At 18.0% G+C, this 26,526-nt stretch overlaps 4 protein-coding genes across 4 annotated transcripts; 3 read left to right on the forward strand and 1 right to left on the reverse strand.

Moving 5' to 3' along the window:
• Positions 1 to 294: 294 nt before the first annotated feature.
• Positions 295 to 15,024, forward strand: PRELSG_1428000 (peptidase family C50, putative; the record flags this gene model as incomplete). Its single annotated transcript, XM_028679347.1, has 1 exon — positions 295 to 15,024. The coding sequence occupies one exon, from the start codon at positions 295 to 297 to the stop codon at positions 15,022 to 15,024; it is 14,730 nt and encodes a 4,909-aa protein (XP_028535069.1).
• A 954-nt stretch (positions 15,025 to 15,978) lies between these two features.
• On the forward strand, positions 15,979 to 16,275 carry PRELSG_1428100 (histone acetyltransferase subunit NuA4, putative; the record flags this gene model as incomplete). Its single annotated transcript, XM_028679348.1, has 1 exon — positions 15,979 to 16,275. One exon carries the CDS (start codon positions 15,979 to 15,981, stop codon positions 16,273 to 16,275), a length of 297 nt encoding a protein of 98 aa, XP_028535070.1.
• A 631-nt stretch (positions 16,276 to 16,906) lies between these two features.
• PRELSG_1428200 (conserved Plasmodium protein, unknown function) lies at positions 16,907 to 19,570 on the reverse strand (the record flags this gene model as incomplete). The annotated part of the gene is made up of 1 exon (XM_028679349.1): positions 16,907 to 19,570. The coding sequence occupies one exon, from the start codon at positions 19,568 to 19,570 to the stop codon at positions 16,907 to 16,909; it is 2,664 nt and encodes an 887-aa protein (XP_028535071.1).
• A 2,885-nt stretch (positions 19,571 to 22,455) lies between these two features.
• PRELSG_1428300 (asparagine-rich antigen, putative) lies at positions 22,456 to 25,929 on the forward strand (the record flags this gene model as incomplete). The annotated part of the gene is made up of 1 exon (XM_028679350.1): positions 22,456 to 25,929. The coding sequence occupies one exon, from the start codon at positions 22,456 to 22,458 to the stop codon at positions 25,927 to 25,929; it is 3,474 nt and encodes a 1,157-aa protein (XP_028535072.1).
• Positions 25,930 to 26,526: the final 597 nt, after the last annotated feature.

Raw genomic sequence — 26,526 nt, forward strand, 5'->3', positions numbered from 1 at the left:
TTAATAAACATATATTAATTTCATTTATTCGTTTTAAATTTTTTTTTTGAATTGTTCACTTTTTTTTTTTTTCTCGTTCAAAATAAGACAAAAAAAAAAAAAGGAAATTCTTATTTTTAAACTATGTGAAATTAAAATTTTTCATAATAAAAAAAGAACAATGTGAATTTGTCATATTATTTTATCTTCTTATTAATATTATTTGAAAAAAATGGTCAGAAAAAAATTAGAAATATAAATTAGACAAAAAAAAAAAAAAAAATATAATAATAATAAATTAGCGAATAAATAAAAATGATAAGCAGGGAATTAAATATATATGAAAAACTCGATAAAATTCTATCGGATGTATTAAGAAAAATAGATGAAGAATTTAAAAACTTAGGTGAAAAGCAGAATGAACATATATATAGAAAATTTTATGAGTTATTTAATAAGGAAAGTTATATAGAAAAGTTAAATCATAATGATTTAATAAAAACTTATAAAGATAAAAATATCCATAAGTATTTATTCTACATGTTTGAAAGTTTACTTAACAAAATTATCTTAACAAAAAATTTAAATTATGTAGATTTCCTATTCTTAATTTTAAGATACATTACATATATGTGGGTATTTTTATCTAAAGATGATAAATTAGTTTTAATATTTTATTATTATTTTAAGTTTGTTGATTTATTATTTAATATAAAATTCATTAAATGTTCTTTTTTAATAAACATATACAACATTCTTATATATTTTTATATTAAAGGTAATAAAAAAATTGTTTTTACTGTAAAAAATTTAAATGAAAAAGAGGTGAGCTCTTATATAAAAGATGTAATATTAGAATTAAATAAAATTATTATAAATGAAAATAGTAATTTTATAAAAAGTTTTGAAAAAGAAAGTTTTATTGATTTTCAAAATGATATATCAGAAAAGTTTCATAAAATAAATTCAACAAATATAGAAGATGTTGGTAGTATGAATTATTATAATTTATATAATTATATTTGGATGTGCTACTATGAAGATAATAATATTTTTGAAGAAAAAAAAGGAGATAACGAAGAACCAAATAAGAAAAAAAAAAGTGGAAATGAAAAAAACTTCTCTTTAATATTAAAATATGTAAATAATAGAAATATTGAAAATATATTAGGTTTAAATTTTTTTTCCATTAAGAGTAGCTATAATATGTTTATAAACTTTGTTAAGAATTTGTTTAAAATAACGTTTTATGATTTTAATATATTTTTTTTTTTTTTGAATTTGTTAAATTTGGAATTCTTTTTTATCTACTTTCACATTTTTGAGATCCTTTTTTATATAAGAACTATAGAAAATAAAAAAGAGGAAATAAAAAAAACAAAAATAATATCATTTGATACAAATATTAATAATTCTGTATCTCCTAAATTAACAAAAAAAATGGATAATTTACAAAATAAAGAAGATAATTTTAATGAATGTATCTTTTTAAATAATAAGAATAATAAGAAAATATTATGGAGTATTATGTTTGATGAATTAAGAAAAAATTTTATTGCTGATACGAAAAATGTTAATTACACATTAAAAGTCTTAAAATTTACTTTTAATTTTTTTTTATTCGACGAACATTTTTTTTTGAAAAATAATTTAAGTGAAAATTTCGTAATAAAAAAGGAATATAATTTTTCATTTATTTCACCTATATATTTAAAAGAATTATTAAAATTTAATTTAAGTTACCTTTGTAATTTAATGAATTCTAGAAATTTAAATGATGAAATTGTTTTCAAGGCTACTTCTTATGTATTTTATCTTTTGTCCAAGTTAATATGCAATGTAAATAATAACATTAAAAAATTTATTTTATTGAATAATGATAATAATCTAAGTTTTATCTCTCTTATTTCTTATATTCATAAATACTTTAAAAAACTCTATATTGATAAGAACACAGACGAAGTATTACAAAATGGAAAAGAGGATAATAATATAAATAGCACTTATAAATTAAAATATTCATTTACAACATTAGAAAAATTATATAAAAAAATTCAAGAATGCTTATATGTTGTTTTGACTATTGATGATTTTGTTGAAAATTATATAAAAAAATTTATAAACTCAGATAATAATTGTGCTAATAATTATGATTTGTATACTTGTGTAATTATAAAAATAAATAAAATTAATATGTTTTATTCTAATTTAGATATAATTAAAATATTATCAGATAAAGATAAAAGTATATTTAGAAAATATATATATACAATAAATAAAAATCATGAAAATTTTATTTCTTTGTTTTCTTTCCTATTAAATATAGATTTTAAAGAAAATGAAAATGAATTAATTTTGAAGAAATATATCCTTGATTTAAAAAAAAAAAATTACAAAAGCAAAAAACTTATAAAACTAATGAAACCTTATCATTCTCCATTAAAGTACATTATTTTAAAAAATGAAATTCATGAAAGTAATATAAAAAAAAATTCATTAAAGAGGAACGAAAAGGAAGCAAAATTGTACCAATCCAATTATGGATATTTCATAGAAAATAATGAATCAGAAAAATTAAATGATAAAAAAAAAATAGACAAATACCAATTAGACAATAATATAGAAAAAGAAAATGGTATCTACGAAGAAGCTAATGACTCTAGTTGTGAAGATAGTGATACAGATGAAGATGATGATGGAGATGATGACGAAAGTGACGATAAATATACTGATGATGATGAGAGAAGCGATAAATTTAATTGTGAAAATAAGGAATATATAAAATTAAAAGAAGGAAAAATTAATACAATGAAAAAAAAAAAAAAAGATATGCCTATATTCGAAAATTCCTTTTTTTACATAAACAAAAACTTTAAAAAAATAAATATTGATTTAAAAATTTTTTGTCATAATATAATTTTATCTGCGAAAAGATGTATACTAATTTCAGAGAGTTTACTGGATTATTTTAAAAAGAATAAAGAATATGAAGTTAATTTTAATATTTTTGTATGTAAAAGTATATTTGTTAACTTTCTGAAAGTATCTCTTCTAAATATTAGTCTTTTTTCTTATATATGCAGCAAATTAAAGTTTGATGATGTTTTAAAACTAATTTATGATTCAAATTTAGTAATATTAGCTTATAATATTTTTGATAAGTATGTTAGTTTTGTATTGGATCAAAATATTGAAAAATTAAATCAATATAGAAACAATTTTCATTTTTCTACCAAAAAATTAAATAAAAAGGAAAAATTTTCCAATAAATCTGATGAGAAATCGTTCATTTACTATCATTTATATCTTGATGATATATATGAAATTTTAAGTGATAAAGAACATAAGAGCAATTTTTTTTTATCAGATAATAATGAATTTATTGAAACATTATATTTAAACACTTTTTTAATTACTATAAACATTATATCTGTATGGGAGATATATTTAGAAATCCCTTTAGAGGTTCTTAATAAAATGAAATACACTTTTTTTGAATTATTTTATAATACTACTATTAAAATTGTAAAATTCATTAAAAAAGATAAGAGCTTCTTTTTTTTATTAAATATTTTAAAATTTATTTATACAAAATTTATAAGTTTGCCTTTTAATCCAATAAATATACATACAACAATTAAATTGCACGATTTTTATGAATTTCTTATTAATGAGAATTATACTGATTTAAAAAAAGAAGATAAATTCAGTAATGACAATATTTATTTGAATTCTGTTAGCCCCTTAAAATTATTAAGTAATAAAATAGATGAGATGCCTGATAAGGACAAAGATATTAACAATTTTAATCATACTAATGTATTGAGTATCAATAAAAAAAAAAGAGTAAGCATAGGGGGTTTAATTCCTGTATTTTTAAATAATGAAAACGTAAAAAAAAGGAAAACAAATATTGATTATATATCTTATAATAGCATAGACAAGGAAAATTCTTCAAATTTTACGTGGAAAAAAAATATTTGTAATGATGATTTATTAAAAAATGTAAATGAAAATAATAATATAAAATATAATTTTTATGAAAATGTAAATGAAACACCAAAGCAAAATTATAATATGATAAATTTACCTTCAAAAGATAATGTAGATAAAGATAATAAAAATAAAGATATAAACAAATTTAGAAATACATATTTGAGTAATTATTATATACCACATATTGATTTATTATTTATTATTTTAGACTTAGAAGTGTTTTACTACTTTGAAAAAAAAAACTATAAAAAAATAATAGTAATCGTTGAAAATATATTGAATAAAATAATAAACAAATGTGATTACAACACAAAAGAATATTTGAGATCATCTATATCTTATATTTATAATTATTATCAACAAATATATATTACTAATAATAAAATAAATATTCAAAGTTGTACAGTTATTAGGCACATATTTAACCTTTATGTAAAATCTAAAGTGTTCCATTTAAGCAAAAAGATTAAAAAATACATATTTAATTGTAAAAAAAATTATACAAATAATGATTTACTGAAATCAAATTACAATAAAATCTATAATAATTTTTTAAATGATGACAAATGGAAATATTTTTTTTATTTTAATAAAGTTGTAAGTATTAATCATGGCAAAGAAAGGAAAGAACAAAAAAAAAAAATAATAATTGACAATTTATTAGTTATACATATAAATACATTATTATTTCTTATATTCTATGAATATTTATCGAAATATATTACTAAAAATTTTATATTTTTTTTTAGATTCTTTTTTTTTTTGTTTAACAAATTATGTATTGATATTTTAAGGTTGGTAAATGAATCAAATCATTTAGAATTTTTTAATATTTTTGATTATATAAATAATTCTAATGATGAAAAAGGAGAAGTAATAGAAAAATTAAAAAAACAACTATGTAGAAGCAATAATTTAATGGATATAAATAATAATAAACTCATTCACTCAAAAAAAAATATAAAAAAAAGTATAAATAAACAAATTATTATAATTGATATTGAAGAATTATTAGTTACTTATATTCAAATAAATTTTATTTTTTGTAGATCATGTTGTTTTCTTACTTTTTTTAAAAATGTGTGTTCTCAAAAATATGAAATAATTTTAAAAGAAAACATTACTAATAACTATTTTGAAAAATTTAAAAATAATAGATATTTTTTTGACTTTTTTGATTTTAAAAAGGAGGAAAAAAAAAGTAACGAAAAAATTGATGATGAAAATGTAGGAAATGAAAGATTAGAGAATATTTATGATATAAAAGATAAAAAAATAAATACTTCCTATGATGAAAATTCCGATGAGAAATATGAAAGTGATACTAGTAGCATTAATGTATCCCAATCAAGTTTTACATTAATAGAATATACTGATTATTCCAATAATTTAGATTATATATTTTTAGAATTTATTTTAGAAAAAATTGAAGAAATGGATGTAGATCATTATTATAAAAATGTTTTAAAAAATTGTTATTATGTAATAAAAATAGAAATGTTTTATAATTTTATTTACAATAATGTAGAAACGTTAAAACGATTCTTATATTTAAATAATGTTTATTATTTATATAAATTGTATTATCACATTTTTGTATGGAATAATAAAATATGTAAGAAAAAGGATATAACATCAAAGACAAAAATTTACAATAATTTGTATACAAATAGCAGTATATATAATAATATATTTGATGTGTTTCCTTTAAATGATATTTTAAGAGAAAAATTAAATATAAACTATATAAAGCTAAAATGTTATGATACTTGCTCTTTTGATATAAATCCTGGTAATATTGATAGCCAAAATTTAGCTACTCAATATAATAACGAGAATGTAATAAATAACATTAAAAATAATATATTTCAGGATAATTATATAGAAAATGATTTTTTTTTATGTAACATTTATAATTTTAACTTAAAATTATTTCATCCCTTAAATATTGAAAATAATTTAAATAAGGAAAAACAGAACATATATAATAGTTTATTAATCATTAATAAAAATTATTTAATAAATTTAAAAATGAAATATAATAAAATAAATAAATATATCAATAACTATATGTTAAGTATTTACTATATAGTACTATTTTTTTATTTTAATGAATATATAGAAAAAAATAAATTGTCCTTTTATTATATAATATATATTTTTCAAAAAAAATTTGATACATTTAATAGCAATATTTGTAATATTTCTTTCCTTAATGAAAAAATGAAAAGTTCAGAAAAAAAAAATTATAATTCCTTCAAAATATATAAACAGAATCATTTAAAAAGAAATATCTTTCTTATTTTTGAAATTTTAAATAATATATATGATATATATTATAACAACGTATTTGAGAATCCCAATTTATGTAATGAAATAGTAATAAAAATTGATGTAAAACTAATTGGTTATTTAAGTGAAATATACAAAATTGCATTTCTATATAAGAATTTTCATCATTGTATACATATTTTGATATTATGCGTAATGTTTACATCTAAATTTTGGTCAATATTTATATTTAATGAAAAACATGAATATAAAAAATTTTGTGGAAGTTCATATAAAAATAATAAGGAAAAGGAATACAAAAAGACAGAAAAAAAAAAGGACGAAAAAAAAGATACATTTAGTTATAAGGTAAGCACAAATGATATAAACTCAAAAGAAAAAAAAAAATATATTTTTAATAATGTCATAAAAGAAAAACAAGACAAATATAAACAGAGGAAACATAGAAGAACATATATCTTAGATATAATATATAACAAAATAACATCAAATGTAAATGAAAATAATATTAAAGAAATATATAATGATTTACATAATTACATGCAAACGTTAATAATTTGTGTATCCATTTTTTATCTAGCTTTTTTGTGTATGGAAAAAGTATATAAGAATAAATTTAATATCCTTTTTTTAAATTCTGCTAATAATATTTATTATTATTATTTAGACTTTTTTGAATATATTAAAAAATTTTGCGAGAAATATTGCGCAGATAAATTATATTTATCCAATTTTTTTTTTGATAATTATCACTTAAATTTAATTAATTTGAAATTTCAAGCTCATGTAAAAGCAAAAATATATAAATTGAAATTAGAAAAATCAAAAAAAACAAATAGAAACAATGTAAATAAGAAAATTTTTTATAAAAGTACCAATGATAATATGTGTAATAAGAATAATATAATTATAGAAACAAAATGTATTCTTAGAAAAAATAATAATAGTGATATTGATTATGATAATTTTATATATTCAGATAATTATTATGAACAGATTCATTCGAATTTTTCTTATTTATTTTATTATAATGAAAGGGTAATTAAAGATTGTATTAATAATTTAAAGAAAATAGAAAAAAAATACGAAAATGATCATAAAAATTTTTTTAAAAATAATATTTGCTTATATTTTAATATTATTAAATATTTATATAAGAAAAAGACAAAATATTTAAGTCTTTTGTTATTTGCTAATACTTACATTATTCCAATTATAACCTTTATGAAATTTACTATGATTAAATATTTTTCTTACTTTAATATATCCTCTGATTTTTTTTCTCTTAAATTTGAACATCCTTTGTATGAATTTGATATTGATATGATAACAAAAATAAAAAAAACAGATGATGAAAAAGAAAACTTAAAAATAAGCAACAAAGTTATTCTTATGAATTTAGAAAATCTTTTTTGTAATATGTTTTTAAACAAAGATATTTTTTATTATATAAAATTTATAAATTTATATTATAAGAAGATTTCTAAAATACTATATAAGGTAAATAATTTTCTTCTTAGTTATTATTATTTAAAGAAAAATGTTTTATTTATATGCAATTTAATTTATTTTCCAGAAATTATTCATAATTATTTTCTATTAACAAATATTATTTTGACTTGCGGAAAAGAAAGAATTGAGTTATTAACTCAAGAAGAAATTTTTTTTGAAAATTTGAATGATGATTTAGATATATATGAAAAAAAAAAATTTGATAATAATGAAGAAACCCCAAATAAACAAAAAATAAAAGATATTGATGATTTTAAAATTTATGAAGATGATGATTTCTTAAATATTAACTACATAGAAACTCCTCTTAATACGTATTTGACTAAAAGGAATATATATGAATATAAAAATTTATTAAATAGATTCTTTGATTATTTAAATTTAATAATAGGAAATATTGACAATATGGATATGTTGACCACTAAATATAAAAAGGAAATTCTTCACATATATTGTTTAATTATTTTAAAAAAAAAACAATCACATCATTTTTACAGTAGTATAAAGAAAATACAACTTAAAAAGGAATCTGCAACCTATGAAAATGATACAAAAATATATGAAAACAATAAAAATAAAACTACTACTGATTTAATTAATAAAATCAATTTAAATAAAGATTTAAATTTAATGGGTCAAATAAATTTAAAAGACGAAATAAATTTGAAGGATAATAATACAAATGTAACTAATGAACATGAAATATTTGATACAGAAAATATTAATTATAATGAACTAAATAAGGATAAAAATGAAAAATGGAACGATCAAATAAATTATTTTGGTATAGAATTTTTAACATGTTTTAACAATTGTAACAAAAAAAAAAAAACTTTTTTTAATTTTTTATTTGAAAATTTGTTTCTTATAAATAATGTAGATACAGATATATTTAATATTTCTCTAAATAATGAAGAAAAAACCACTAACATTATAAAATTTTTCGTTCTCAAGGATATAAATAACATTAAAGTTATAAATTATAAAAATGATTGCTACATAAATAATTTTATAGAAAGTAATGAGAATTTAAATGAAGATGGGGAAAGTAAAATGAAACAATATGAAGATACAAGTATAAATATAGAAGAAAATGAATTTCTTGATTATAATAATTTGAATTTATGTTTAAGTTCATTTAAGCTTAATGATATTTTAGTTTTAAATTACTTATATTTAAATTATAATTTTAAGGATAATTTAATTTATGTTAGAAATTATGTTAATAATAGATTATTTACATATAATTGTAGAAGAATGAATACTTATTTTATTAAAATATTATTATACTATATAAATTTGATGTTCTTAAATATAAAAAATATATTTTGTGATGACTGCATATATACTATAAAAAAACAACAATTTTTAAACTCTTCAGCAAATGACTGTTCTAGGAATATTTTTTTTTTGTTATTCTTAAAAGTTTTTAATTTTTTTAATTTCTCTAAAGAAACTTTAATTGAAATATGTTCTAATTATTTTCCAGGTAATAAATATCATAAATATTTAGAATTTTTATCAAAAAATGATGAACAAAAAGATGATAATATAAAAATTAAAAACGCTTTTAATGAAAACCATTCGTATAGGGGAAATTCAGAAAATACCATTAATAACATTCTTGATTTTAATAATATCACATTTGATAATTATGATAAAATACTATTTCTTAATTTTGTAGAAATTTTCCTGTTTCCATCTAGAGATTGCAGTTATTTTGAAGTATTAACTGTATGCTATGAATTTTTAACAAATATTAAAGATGGCAACAGTAAAATTATTAGAAAACAAAAAAAAAAAAAAATGTACTTTATTTTAAAAATTATTATCATAGAAGCAGAAAATGAAAAAAAAAATTATTTTTTTCAAACTATTTTAATATATTTATCCTTATTGCTATATAATACTCACAAAAAATCATTTATCTATGAAATGAGAAGAATTGCACAATTTTTTTTAGATTTCGTCTTTTTTTTCATAGAGAATATAAAAAATAATTTAATTATTTTACAAATAATAGAATCCTATGCAAATAATTTATATATCATAGATGAAAATAAGAGAAGTAATAAGTTTTGCTTTAGAAAAAAAAAATATTTCTACTTGTTAAAATTTTACTTTAGAAAATTATTATCTTTACTTTATCTATATACAGACGAATTAATACCTTATACTATTAAAAGTAGTATTGATCAGGAAATAAGTCAAAAAAATTATTATAGAAAAAATGTTAATAAAAATTTAAATATTGAAATTATATATAATTATGAGTATATAAATCAAATGGATTTAAGTAATTTTTGTTTTTATTGGGATTATTCAATAGTATCAATGAGTCATGATAAAAGCGATTTATATATTTCAAGATGTTTTAAAAATTTTCTATTATTATTAATTAATTTATTTAAAAAAAATGAAGATAATAATTTAGATAAAGAAATTTCTTTAAATGAAGAAGGGTGTTTAAATAAAGAAAACTGTTACTATTTCTATGAAAAAACATCTAATTTTTTTAATATTCTAAATAATAAGGAAATTTTAGAAAAATTTTTCGATGATGATAATATTTATATGCTTAAAGATAATTTAATTGATTTTTTATATGATAACAAGGATAATATAAAGGATAATGTTAATGATAAAAAAAAAGAAATATTTAAAGATTCGAATTGCTATCTTAATTTTTATAAAAATAAGGTCCATTTAAATAATAATTTATTATTTGAAAAGAAAGAAAATTATAAAAACAAAAATACAAAAGATGAAAATTTCGATTCAGAATATATACATAGAAAAAATGAAAAAATAAATGAAAACAATGTATTACAAAATAGCTTTAATTTGGAAAAAAATAAGAAAAAAGAAATATTAAATAATATGAACAAAGACAATATATTTTTTTATTTTGATTCAAACAATATATCTGATAATAATAACATAAAAGAAAACGTTGGAATTAATTTAGAGATGCTACATTTTTTTTCATCTCTGTATAGAAACGCTAGTAATTGTATCAATAAAAAGAAATATGAATATTTTCATGTTGATAAAATACACTTAAATATAGAAAAATTTACTTTTAAGGAAAAATGGAATTATATAAAAAAATTAGAAAGAATTTTAAAACAGTATCAACATATGATAAAAATAATGTGCGAAATATTACATGAATCAAAAAATGTAGATAGAAATAGAAGTAATTTAAAAAAGTTTATTGACTTATGGTGGAATAATAGATACACATTAGAACAGCATTTGAAAATACTAAATTTAGATATATCTAATAATTTAGGTTTTTCTATACATAAATTAATATCTGCTCCTTTAATTACTTTAAACATTAAGAAAAACAATGACTGTAATGAGAATAATAATTATTCAAATGATATTTCAAAAAAGAATATAACAAATGAGGGGAATATCAAACATGTAAATAAAAATATATGTGGCATTATTTCACCTGCTAATAACCAAAAATATTATTTAAGAAGCAATTTTGATATTTTTGTAGTTTTTTTTTATTATTCTAATATGTTAAATATTATTTCGTGGATAAACAAATGGAAGAATTTTTTTCTTTCAATAAAATATTGGGACGAATTGAATTTTATAAATATTCTTTTAAATTTAAGTGTTTTTTCTATTGTTATAAAAAATTGTAACATTCAAATTAATCAAGTAAAAAAAAAATATTTGAAGTTCAATCACAATATAAAGAAAGACAATAATTATAATAATAGCATGCTAGTTAAAAAAAATTCATTAGATATAAATAAAACAGCAACATGCTATTTGCCTTTTTTTAATAAAGATATTGAAACTATATTAACTTCAGAAAAGAAAATTGAGAAAAAAAGAGGAAGAAGATATACATATTCTGAAAATGTAAATTTACAGAAAAATGATGATGAACTGGATATTACTAATAAGCCAAATTGTAGCATAAAAGAAAAAAATAGTGTAAATAAAAATTATAATAATCCATTAGAGGATGATGAAAATTCAACAATGTCAAATATTAATAATCAATATAGGATTACCTCACCAAACATAAAAGAAAATATTTATTTGTGTAACACGAACAGTAATATTAAAAAAATTAGAAAAACTACCAATATAATTAATAACTTAAATAATTCAAATATATATGATAAAGATGTTATTAATAAAAATGAAAAAAGACAAAAAAAAAAAGACAAAAAAATAAATTCAACAATTTACAATTATTTGAGCCCACTGAAAGTAGATGATTCAGAAAGTTCTAGAGATAAATATGGGAATGTTTTTTTGAAAAACAAAAAAAAAAGGATTACAGTAGCAGGAACATTAAATGTGAATGAAATAAAGAAAGATGGAGGGAAAAAAGAAAATAATTATTTAAAATATTTAGATTTAAAAAAAATATGTGATAAGGGTATATTAAAATGTTCATTTTTAAAATTAAGAATGTATTTATATAATATATTAATAGATATATTTGAAAACAACCAGGTTCATCCGAAGGAGATCTTTAATATCTTTAATAATATTACTCACTCATTTATTACTGATATTATAAAATGTAATATATTAGTAGATGAATCAGATAAAGAAAAATATATATATGTTAGGAGTATAGAAAGTAAAAGAACTAGAAAAAATCCAATTATTATATACATACACAATAATTTAAACAGGCTTCCTTTTGAAAATTTGGAGCCTTTAAAAGATTCTTACATAGTTAGAGGTGTACATAAAAGTGTAACATCTTATTTATATGAAAGATTGTTAAGAAAAATAAAAAAAGAAGAAATACAAAGCAATGAAGATATATTTTCAAATAGCAGTGAAGGTGAGCTTACAGAAAAAAAATACAAAGATGATGGAAGTGAGGAATTTGATATGAATGAATATATAAAACAAGAATATTGTAAAAAATGGAAATTACCTATGTGTAAGGATAATAAGGAAACAACACTTATTTATAGTTATGATTTATGTGAATCCTTAGAATCCAAAGAAAAAAAAAGAGATATGGAAATTATAGTTAATAGAAATGAAAATAATACCAATGAAATTGATAATTTACAATATTTAAAAAAGAAAAATATTAGTGTTTCAAAAAATAAAGCAGATATGTTTTATGAATTATTAAATTATCAAGAAAAAAATATTTCTAAAAAGGATAGCTCCATTAATCATGATAATAATATTCAAATAACAGTAGTTGACCATAAAAATAATTTTGATAAATTAAAAACAGATAACAAAAATTATGATCATTGCCATTCAATTTACTCTATAGAGTGTAATAATAATGAAGAAAAACGAAAGACAAAGAGTAATAAGAGTAATAAATTGAATATACATGATATATATAATAACTCGATATATTCAAGTAGCTCTGATTTAGAAAATAAAAAAGAGTTACAAAGTAAAGATATATATAATCTGATTATTACTAAGGATGAAAAAAAAGATATTAAAAATGAAAAAGAAATTTGTGAAAAAGAGAAAAATAGTAAAAAATCAAGGAAAAGTGTTTGTATTGAATATTCTTTTATTAATCCTTTTAATAACAAGAATAAAAAAAAGTCAATGAATTTGCCATTCAACGAAAAAGAATTTAATAATAAAGATAAAATAATCAAAGAAAATGAAAATACTGTTCATAATAATTTAAAAAAGGTTGAAATAGATAAATTGAAAACATGTAAATTGAGAAAAAGATCTAGTGTAAAAAGTTCTTATCCATCTTCTTCATCCTCTTCATCTTTATCTTCTGTGGAATTTATTCAAAAAGAAGATGAGCTTCGTAAAATATTTATGAATGCTAGAAAATCAATGAATATTCATAATATAATGGGTATATATAAAAAGGATTCATCTGATTTTTGTAATTTCGAAAAGAAAAGAAAAAAAAGTGTGAGTGAATCAGAAGCATACTTTGATAAAGAGAAAAAATTAAGTTCTTTAGTAGAGTCTTGTAGAAAAGAAAAAAGAAGAAGTTATTCAACAGATGTAGAGCACCTTTCAAAATCATCAAAAAAAAAATATATAAAATACATTCCTTATTATATTAATAGTAGTAGATTGATTGATCCTAAAAAAAGTAAAATATTTTTTGTAATAAATCCTAATGGAGATTTAAAAAGAACGGAGGATGCAACATATCCATTCATATATTTTAAAAATAAAGAAAAATATAAGTACAAAAATTGGAATGGATTTTTTGGTAAGGTTCCTTGTGAAAATATTTTATTAAAACATTTATGCAACGATGACTTATATTTATATTGTGGCCATCAAGGTGGGGAGCAATATATAAAAAAGGAAAATGTTCAAAACGCTATTTTAAGCTATGATGAAAATTTAAAAAAGGATAAAAAGGAAGAAAGAAGTTCAAAGTTAAAAAAAAACAGTGAAATTGATGTTTCAAAAGGTAAAGAAGAAAATAATTGTGATCTTTTATCAGAATGTAACAAAAAGAAAAGAAGAAATTCTTGTAAATTTGATACAAAGAAAACTATTATTGAAAAACGATCTAAAAGAAAAAGTTTAGGAAATTTGAATGATATAAATAATGTCAATAACTTATACTCAAAAAATGAAACAGATGATTTCAATTTAATTCTTAATAAAAATGATGGAATAAATTGTTGTGTGTTTTTAATTGGTTGTAGTTCAGGTTTAGTTTCATCACATGGTTTCGATTTAGATGTTTGGGGAACTCCATATGACTATATTGTTGGTGGATGTATTTTTATTTTTGGTAATTTATGGAATGTAACCGACGGGGAAGTAGACGGATTTACACAGAATTTTTTTTGGAAATGGACTCAGCCAAATTCTTCTTCTTTATTTCATTCAAACTATAATTATGTAAATAATTATGTGCAAATGGACATGTTAAGAATTAATTTTAGTTTATTTATAAACTTATTAAAGAAAAATTATCAAAGAGAAAAGGAGTTACATAATCAAAATATAGAAAAAAATAATTTAATAATTGATATTAGTGATAACTTTGTTACTCTAGATATAGATACTTATAAATATTTTAAGAAGAATAATTTTTTTTATGAATATTTTCAAAATTGCTATAATTGTAAAATAATCTTAAATCAAAATATTTTTAATATAAATCAAAATCAAAAATATCTTTGGTTAAGTATGACTGAAGCATTGGTTGAAGCTAGGCAATTTTGTCGCCTACCCCATACAACAGGTTCTGCTGTTGTCATTTACGGCTTACCTTTATAAATATTGAAGAAACAAAAAAAAATAAAATATAATATAATTTTTAAGTTAACATATATATCTATTCTTATTTTTTTTTTTTTTTTTTTGTAAATTTTGATATATTTGTACAATTTTTTTTATTAAAATTGAAAAAATGTCAATTTTATATAATTTTTTATCCTTTAAAATTTTCAATATTTTGTATATATATATATATTTAAATTAAAAAAAAATTTATTTTTTTTTTTAAAATAATCTTATTAAATATATTTTTTCTTTTTTACTTTTAATAACGTCTTTAAAGTTTACTTTTTAGAATAATATATTGGTAACGTAAAAGTTTAATATTTTACAATTTTTTTTTCTTATAAACTTTTTTTTAAAGAATAAAATCAAACAATTGATATAGATAAATTATTCTATTTAAAATATAATTAAAACATATTCTTATTTTAAAAATAAAAAAGTCGAGCTATTCTAAAAAGGTTTTAGAAAAAAGCTACCATTTATTACCCAAAAATATGAAAAAGAGAGAAAAATAGATAAGGTTAAATAAAAATAAAGAAATTCCTATAGAAACTGAAAAAGGAATAAAGTTTTAAATATATATAACTTATATATTAATTATTTTAATTATATATTTCAAATGCTTTAATAAAAAAATATATTTCTAAAGTACAATTATAAGATTTTTTTTTTTTTAATAATAACCTTTTAAATTTTATATCATAATTTTTGATTTAAACAAAAAAAAAAAAAAAAAAAAATAGTGCATGCGAAGACAAAAAAAAAAAAAATTTGAAATATTTTAATAATATAAAATAAAAATATTATATAAATGTATATATAAATAACTAAAAGAATTTATTTAAAAGATGATATTCTAGAGTATTTAAAAAGAAAGAAAAAATTGAAGTGAAACTTTTAAATTTTAATTCTCTTGTACATTACTTTTTTTTTTTTTTTATTTGTAAGATGAAGCATAAAGTCAAACGTGATATTATAAAATGTAAAAAAAAATTAGAAAATTCTATAAAGGCGTTAGAAGAAAAAATTTTAAGACTTGAATTAGAATATCATCAAAATTGCAATGTTAATGGAGGAAATTTAATGAAAGGTTGGGAAAGCTATTTAAGAAAAACATCTGTAGAACCATTAAGTTTTAGAACATTCAGAGATGATTATAGCGATTTGTATATAGAAAGAATGCTATCCTTAACATCTTGCACATCACCAGCTGCCTCATTATTTCCAAATGATAATTCAAAATGAACATAAAAAAATTATAAAAAAAGTGAAATTGCGCTTAGAATTGAACATAATTAATTTATAAAAGTGTATATGAACAGAGAAAATAATACTAAAAATAAATTGAAGTTTTATAAATTTGATAATAATTTAATTATATCATAAAATGGAGTTGTTATGGTTTTTTTAAATGGCCAATGAACTCATGTATTATATAATATTTTATCATTTTTAATAGTATATAAATTTTGTGTTAACAAATTTGGCAATGAAGAAAAGAGAATATAACTTTGTAAAATTATCACATAAATGAAGAAGATAGTATTTCTTAAATTATATTATAAAGTGGATAAATGCTTCCCAAGAAAATAATCTAAATATTTTAAAAATTAGAAAAAAAAATGAATATTTTAATATATTAAAAAATGTTTAAAATTAAAAACGAAACAAATTAAAAAAAAAAAAAGTTTTTTTTCATCTAAAAGACATAAAATTAATAATAGAAAAAAAATAAAAAAGAATTCAAATAATATATTTTTCATACTCATAAAAAGTTTTATATTTATAATGTATGTTTATCATAAATATTGATGTTATTGTTATTTCCATTGCTATTTTTTTTTAAATATAAATTTAATTTTTTTAATAAAATAAATTATTTATTTTTGTTATAATTTTCTAAAATTTTTTTTTTAAATAAATTAATTTTAATTTTTTTTTGTAAAATTCTTTTTCTTCTAATAAAATGTTTTGTTCTTTTTCTTTTTGGTCTTATATATTTTTTTGATATATCTTTAATTTCAGACCATCCTTCATTTGGTAAAATTTTAAAAAAGCGGCCTTTGAAAAAAAAAGAATTTTTTTTTTTTGTTTTCCACGGTAATTCCCATAAAGACTCATCATTCTTTTCTATTTCTTCAAAATGTTCACTGTTATTTGAATATGGGACTAAGTCATTTTTATTTTTGTCATATTCTGATTTCACTAAGGTTGTTTGAAGTTTAAAAGATGACTTATTTAATTTATTGAATCCTTTATATAAATAAATATCACAATCTTCATCAAGAATAAAATCTGTATTCTTATTACTTTCTTCTTCTTCTTTTTCATTATTATTAATAGAGTGTGTACTTTTTATTGCATTATATTCATTTGCAATACTATTATTTTTAATTTCATCATTACTTATGCAAGTTTCTTCTTCAGTATTTTTTTGATTTTTTATTTTATATTTACTAATAGTATTTTCTTTATATTCCATTTCATATTCTCCCTTATCTTCAATTTTTAATTTATCTTTTATCTTTCTTTCTTCTATATTTTCTCTTTCCTCTAAATGTTCGGATGCAGATAATACTTGGTTATTTATCGAATTATCCTTATCTGATCCTATAACGTTTTCTATTAAATTGTTAAAATTTCCTAAAATTTCTCTTTCTTTTTCTGATTTCTCAATAAAGTGCTCAATGGGGAGACCTGAATGTTCAGCAGATAAAATAACGTCATACATTTTTGGCCTTTCAATATACTTGTTAGATTTCTTTTTATTCACATCCATATTTATTTTTTTCGTTTTTCCTTTTTCTTGATTCATAAAATAATCCATCTCTTGTATATTTTTTTCATCATAATAATTTGAAGAACTTGGAATAAATCCTCTTATTTTAAGTTGTATGTACATATCCTTTTTAGCTGAACATTCACCTAATAATTTAATGTATGACGATAAATGATATGGATGTGTTAATATGTTTGGTATTTTTCTTATACCCAAGTTATTTTCATATCTAACAAAATCAAATAATCTTTTTTTAAAATATTTATCATACATATTAACAATAAAAGATCTTGAAAAGCTACCATATTTTCTTACATAATTAACTAAAAATGGAATACTTACTGTTTCATAGCACCTAGAAAATAGTGCAATTATTTCTGCATTTTTATCATTATTTATTATTTGACCTAAATAATTAATCATGTTTTCATATGACACTTGAGAATATTTATCTCTATACATTCCAATTCTACTTATTATTTTTAAACATAATTCTGCACTACAATTTTTAACAATTTTGTAAGCAAACAAATGATTTAATACATTACAAGGTAAACTATCAATATCTAGTATTTTTATTGTTTCAATGTTGTCATAGTTCACATTTTTTTTTTTTTTTTTTTCACTATATTCTTGTTGATTACTTGTACAATTTAAGGAATCAATTAAATTTTTATAATATTCTTCCTTATTTTTCTCTTTTTTAAGTATGCTTACTTCTTTACTTGAATGCTTATATTTTTTTGCTAACTCTTCTGATATTTTTAATTTACATAAAATTGAATTTCTAAATTTCATAAATTTTTCTTCATTTTTTTCAAAAAATTCCTTCATTTTTTCAAGTTCATTTTTTTCTTCTTCATATATTTCGTTGATAAAAGGATGAACTTCCATGCCACTTCTTTTGGAATTACTCTCTCTTTTTAAATTAAATTCATTTTTTCCAGTATTTTCAATTTTATTTTTTATTTCATTATTAATTTCATATTTGGTATCTTTGATAAGGTATTTTTCTTTTTTATAATTTATTTGATCTAGAGTATTTTTAATAGTTTCATCATTAAAATTCTTTGAATATTCTTCATCATTGCAAATATGAAGATCACGTTTATTATTAATAATTTTTTTTTTTAAATTTAGATTATTCATATTTTCTTTACTTCTATATAAGCTATTGGCAGAAGAATGCCAAAGTTCACCAATAAAACTTGAGTTTAAGCTATTGGTAAATAATAAAGTATCAATATCATCTTCAATTTCTTCATATTCTTTTTCCATATTTTCGTCTTCTTCTTTCATTTCTTCATATTCTTCTTCCATATCTCCATCTTCTTTTATTTCTTCATCTTTACCTTGATAATTTTCACTTTTTACTTGTTCATTTTCATCTTTAATAATATCAAAGTCTTCTTGTTCATATATTTTGTTACTAAAGATATTAAATGGATTTACTTTTGCTGTATCAATATGCGTATAAGTGTATTTACTATCTGTTTCTATTTTTATTTTGTTTTTTATATTATCTATACTTTTTCCACATTTACTGTTTTTTAAATCACTAAATATTTCATTGTTTTGTTTTTCCGTATTATCATAAAAAAATGATGCATATGAATTTTCTTTTTCTTTTTCATATATTTTATCAAAAGAACTGTAACTTCTTAAAATTGAAAAGGTATTTTTTTTGTTACTAAATAGAACTACTATATTCAACTGTACACATTGCAAACACTTTATTAAAGATATATTTTTTAGAAGCATTTCAAAAGTAAATTGATATATAATTCATCTTTCCAATTCTTTTTTCATAAAAAAAATTCAGATTAATTAAATATTAACCTTTAAATTAATATCAATGTATTTTTTATTATAAGAGTTATATATAACGTTTTTTCTATTTTTTTTTTTTTTTTTAATATAAAATTTTAACATGCACGTTTACTTATTTTTTAATTCGGTAATTTAAATGTTTACATTTAAATATATAAAAAATAAAAACTTTATGTTCAAAAAAAAAAAAAAAAAAATTATAAAACATCAATTATTTTATATTTATACTATTTCATATTTTTTTTTATTACTTTTTTATTTTCTTTTATTTCTAAGTTTTTTTTTTTTTTATTTCTTTAATTTAAAATTATAAAGAACAAAAAAAAAAGTTATTCATATTTAAATTTTCAGATAAAGGGCCATTTGTTTTTTGATGTTTCTTTTGAAATATTAAACATAATAACAATATCTTGCTATTAATGATTTTCCAATCTAATTGTATTTAATAAAAAAAAATAAAAAGAAAAATATTGAATTTAATTTAATTGAATTTCAAAATGACGATTTTATCTCATACTTTTTTTACCATGTGGAGGGATATCAAAAATTTATACAAACCTTATGCAGCTTTTTCTTTCTTATTTTTTCCTTGTGCTATAAATTTATATGGTATTATTAAATTTAAAAACTTAGACTTTTATTTAAATAAAGATGTATCTGATGCAAATGCCTACTTAAAGAGAGTTAGTGAAGAAGAATAACAAATTGAGATTAGTCTTTTTAAACAAAAAAAAAATTAGTGTAAATAAAAAATATTTAAATAATTAAAAAGATTTATACCATATTACACATATAGGTATATAAGTATAAACAAAATAATAATGAAGAAACTAGCAAATAACTATTTTAAAATTATAACAGAAAAATTAGAAATAACAATAAGAATAATATTGTAAAGAATCAATAAATTAAAAAAAAAAAAGATTAATTATATAGAAAAAAGGAAGCAATTCTAGAATTATAATGAGCTTTGTATTATATATTTAAAAAATATATTTTGTACAACTTAATTATACTTATTTATACCTATATACTATTTTTATTCATTTATATTCTTTCATTTTTTTTTTTCTTTTAAGATTAATGTTAAAGATAGTTAATTATATAATTGTAATTGTTTTTTTAGATTATTTTTTTAAGTATAAAAATTTTAAAAGTTAATATATAAATAGAATAATATAATTGAAAACCTTTCTATTTATATAATAAATAAGAAAAAAACTTCATTTTTTTACGTAAAATGAAAATATGAACCTTTTAAAAAATATGTAACAATACAAAATATAACATCAGGAATAGTTTCATAAAAGTATTATTTATTTATATTGAAGTCAATTTTTTTAAAAAAGAGAAATAATATTTAGTTTTCAGATACATTAAAGCAAAAATTCTTTTATATCACACATTTTTAAAAAAACATAGAAATAAATGATCTTAAATAAAAAATATATATAAGATGCATTTAAAATATTACTAATTAAAAAAAAAAAAAAATTAAATATTTGCTAGCAATTTAAAAAACTTATAAGAAAAATTTTAATTTTTATTAATTAAATATATTAACATAAACTTTTAAAATAACGTATGCTTTCTTCATAAATGTATACAATTAATATTTATAGAGTTTAATGAAATTTATTATATAATATATATTTCTTTTCATATGTATTAATATAGATTATTAAAGATTTATATTTTTTTAGTTATGAGAAAAATGTTTAAAAAATTATGCACACATATTAGTATTTATGTAATAATATATATATATATATATATGTATACATATCTATATTTTAATTTTTTAAAAGTTTTTTATTTTATTAATATTTTTTATTTGTTTCTTATATAGGGGTTAATGTTTAATACAATAAATATTCAAAAAAAAATTACATTTTTTTTTTTTTTAATAAAATCTTTATTTATTAAAGCTAATAAATGATATTGGTTTCTTCCTATTAATATAATAGAGTCAAAAGAAATTTCTAGCAACTTTAAAAATCATTAAAAGTGTTACGCATGTATAAATATGTATGTCATAGTATTTTTTTGATTATATTTTTAATTCTTTTTATTTTCCTTGTTAATAATACTTGTGGTATTGGAAAAATTTTAAGATTCTATTTAATATACAATTGTTTTATATCTCATTTATGAATTCTAACTTTTTAATTATTTATAAAAAGTACATTATTATTTTGAATATACATTAATTTTTTAATTTAATCTTTTAATTTTCTTATGCAATTTGACAAATTTTTATCTTCATATATATATATATATATATATATATAACCTTTGAATTTCTTTTATGTTTTATGTTATTTTTTTTAAAAAAAATGTAATTTTTTTTATTCACCTTAAACATTTTAAATATTATTATGTTATTTTTTATCTTTTTGTTTTTTACAATTAATAATTTTAAAAATATATGTTCTTTTATATTTTTCAAAATTTTAATGAAAAGAACAATTTTTTTAAATTTTAACAATTTCATGATTGCATTGTAAATAATTTTTCACATAAAAAATTAATATAAATTATATAAAATATTTACAAAAAAAAAAAAAGAAAAACATTGTATGCACAATTTTATTATAATATAAAATACATATTTGTTTTAGTATATTAGAGTATTAGTAATGATCACATAAAATTAAATATATATATATATATATATATATATATATATATATATATTCATACATAGTGATAAACTTGTATATGTTTTTATAGTGTATAATAATAAAATAAAAAAAGACAACGATAAAGGAAAGTGAAAAAGACATTTTTTTTTAATTAAAATGTTATGAAAAATTATGGATAAATATAATGAAAATAAGAATTATATGAATTTGAATTTCCTAAATTCTAACAGTAGTGATGAAAGTATTAATGTTACAAATATAAAAAAAACTTTCAATGAATTCAAATATGATAAAGTTGTAAATAATGTTTTATCCTTATTTAAAAAAAATAATAAACAAAGATTTAAGTCTACATCTTCTGCTTTAAGGAATGATATTCATGAACAAAATTTAACATCTCGTATATTTTTAGATTTATGTGAAGATAGAGAAATATTATTACATAAAGTATTAAAAAAAGTAAATATTTTAAATTTAATTTATTTTCGTTTTTTAAAAGATGATGATATTGAAGATGTTTTTGATTTACACAGGGAGTTATTTCCTGTGAAATATCATGCAGATTTTTATTTTAGTATATGTAATTTTGATGATAATAAACTAGTAGATGATGATATTATAAGAATTACTGAGAAAATTACAAATTTATCAAGAAATAATATAAATAATAAAAAATATGATTACAATAAAGTTAATGACAATATTCCCTTTAAGATGAATAATAGTAATTTAAATAATAATGATACCATCAATGAAAATAACAAAATGAATAACGAAGATATTGTAAATTCAAATAATGATTTATTTAAAATAAATTTAAAGAAAAATGATGAAATAAAATTAAACGATAAAAATTATGGCAATAATCAAATTACTAATGAAAAATTAACATCAGAAAATTTTGATTCAATAAATACTCCTTTAAATATTAATAATAACAACAAAAAAAAAATAAATAAAAAATGGAAAGAGGAACAAATATTTTCAGTAGGTGCTTTTTTACCATTTTCATTTATTGATTATATTAATAGTGATTATATCAGCAAATTGTTGAAAAATAAAGGCATAGAGAAAGTTAGCGAAAAAGAGATTTTGTTAGATTATATAAAATTTATTAATAATAATAGCAATTGCTATAACTCTGTTAATAGTATTAATATAAATTCATTTAATTACTCAGATCAAATATATAAAATGTATACAAATTGTAACTCTGAAAATTTAAAGAAGGATGAAATAAACAATAGTGATAATGTACCAAAAACAAAATGGGAAGATAAAGAAAATTTAAATGATAATAGTAAAAATAATGAAAAGTTTATTAATTTAAATCATTTTGAGGATACAAATGTTAATTTCCATTTTAGCACGAATAATGGAGAATACAGTAATAATGTGAAGGGAGATGATGAAAATATAAATGATAAAAATTTCATAAATAAAGATAATTTACACATATGTAATAGTAATAATCATAATAACATAAATAATGATATAGATATAGATAAAAATAATAATAATAATAATAACATAGATAGTGATATAGATAAAAATAATTATAAGAAAGAAGACAATGTCAATAAATGTAAATCATTTGAAATTGATACAAATAATGTTATGAAAAATAATTATAACAACAATAATAATAATAGTAATTCATTAATTTATGATGAAAAATTAATTACTTTGTCTAATTCAAAAGAAATAAATATTGATATTGATAGCAGTAATAATAGTAACAAAAATCATGAGAAAAATCTAGATAATTCTAACAATGTTTACATCTTCAATAACACAAAAAATGAAAAAAATAATGAATATGCTGAGAATAATTTTGTAGATAAATGTTTTAAAAATAATGTTAAAGGAAAAATATGTTTAAGCAAAGAAACGATAAATTTATATAATTTGAATAAAAAAAAAATAAAAAAAGATTATTTAATTGGAAGCATATCAGCATTGATTAATTATCAGGAAAATATAAAAGAAAAAGATTTTAGCAATATATATAATTTTTTTAAAAGAAAATCAAATAATTATAAGAAAAGAAAAAATTATTTAAAATATGTATATGATTCTTCTAAAAATTTTTTAGGAAGTTATTTCCCAGTAGAGAAAAATAGTGATAATAATGAAAAAGAGAGAAAAATAGAAATATCGAATAAAATAAAACAAAAAGACAAACAATTAAAAGATCTGAAAGATGAATTAAATGATAATAATCAGAAAAATAATGTATCAACTGAAATGAGACAAAAAAAATGCAACAATTATAATTTAATGAAAATGGATCCACTAATAAACACTAGTAACATATTAAATGATTTAATTATTTTGAAAAAACAAAGTATAAACAAGGACTTAAATTTTGAAAAAAAGATATATGAAGAAATTTATATGAATAAAGGCATTAAAGAAATGACAAAAAAATATATAAAAAAAAAAATAAATAGTGTTTATATTTTAACAGTAGGAATAAATGAATATTTTAGGGGATTATGTTTAGCTTCTTTTCTCATTGAATATACATTGTTTTTTTTTTATTTTATTGTATATAGAATATTTCTTTATAACAGAAGATTTTATTGCTACGTTGATAATAAATCATTTTATAGTATATCTTGCAATTTAAAAGATGAACATAATGGAACATATGATGAAGGTTTAATAAGTGATAGCTTTTCAGATAATTTAGAATCCTTTTTAAGTGATAAAAATTCTGACTATGACAAAGAAAATAATCATATTGATGAAAATAAAAAAAAAGAAGAGGAAAATTTTAATTATAGTGAAACATTAGAAAAAAGTTTTAAACATGGAAAAAATAATGGCGGTAATAAATATAAAAAAATTGATGAATATAGAAAAGGAGAGATAATTAATGAAATTGAGAGAAATGAAAAAAATTCTGAATGTACTAAAACTGATGAAAGTGATAATTTGACAAAGGAAGAAAGAAAAATGGAAAATGAAATATGTAAAAAAATAATTTGTAATAGTGATGATGACAATTACAAATTAAAGTATAAAAAGTGTTCATTAAATATAGATAATTTAAATAGAATTAATGCTTTTACTGATTACAAAAACGTTAATAAATTTAATACGATGAATAACAACTTGCAATCACCAAAATTAAGTAATAGTAAAGAAAGAAAAAAAAATTACAGTATTTGCAATAGTATAATAAGGCACTGCTATAAAAAAATTATATCAAATGACTATTTACATCATTTATATGATATAATTCATAATAGAAATTTGGAAAATAAGAAAGGAGAGAAAATAAAGAAAAAAGGTAGTTATTTTCACCCTTTTAATTTTCCTTTATTTAAAAATCCTGTATATGGTATTAGTGTAAATAATAAAATATTAAATTTTTTTTTTAACAACTTTTCTGCTCACCATTTAAAAAATAGATCATTCTTCCATTTTACAAATGAAAACAATACGAAATCATCTTTACAACAGGATGATGGAAATATTAGACTTCCTTTATATATGTATTTACATGTAATATATTATAATAAAGCAGCTATAAATTTATATAATAAATTAAATTTTGATTATATTTGTACATATGATAATTTTTATGATATAAACAAAATATCTTTTTCTTCTTATTTGTACGCTTATTTTTTTTAAATAACATATATATATTTGAAATGAATATAAAAATACAAAAAAAAAAAAAAAATCGAATTGAATAGAGAAGAGATATATTTTTTTCTATTTTTCATTAGAATACAAAAATTTGAAATATATATTTTTGAAAAACAAAATATTTTGTTATTAATGATATATATGAAAAATTATTTTTTAAAATAAATGATGTATAAAAACATTTAACTAAAATTTTTAAATAACAATACAATTTCTTTATTAATTTGTTATTTTTATTTTTTTTACTACTTTTTTTTTAATAATATCATTCTGTCTTATATATCATACATTATAAATTGTATGGATTTATATATTTTTAATTTGATAGATCACATGCTTCTATAAATATCAAAAATTAATGTTTAATTAATAATAAGTTAAAGAATATTTTCCTTTTTAAATAAAATAAAATTTATAAATCATTAATATATAAAGTGTTTCATCATAATTATAATAAAAGATATATAAAAATATACAAAAAAGAAATTAAATAAAACGCAATATAACTTATATTCAAATAAAGGTATCCTTATATATAGAAACAAAAAATTTTTTTAAATTAAAATGAAGAATTTAAGT

This window comes from Plasmodium relictum, assembly GCF_900005765.1.
Source record: "Plasmodium relictum strain SGS1 genome assembly, chromosome: 14".
Lineage (NCBI taxonomy): Eukaryota > Apicomplexa > Aconoidasida > Haemosporida > Plasmodiidae > Plasmodium > Plasmodium relictum.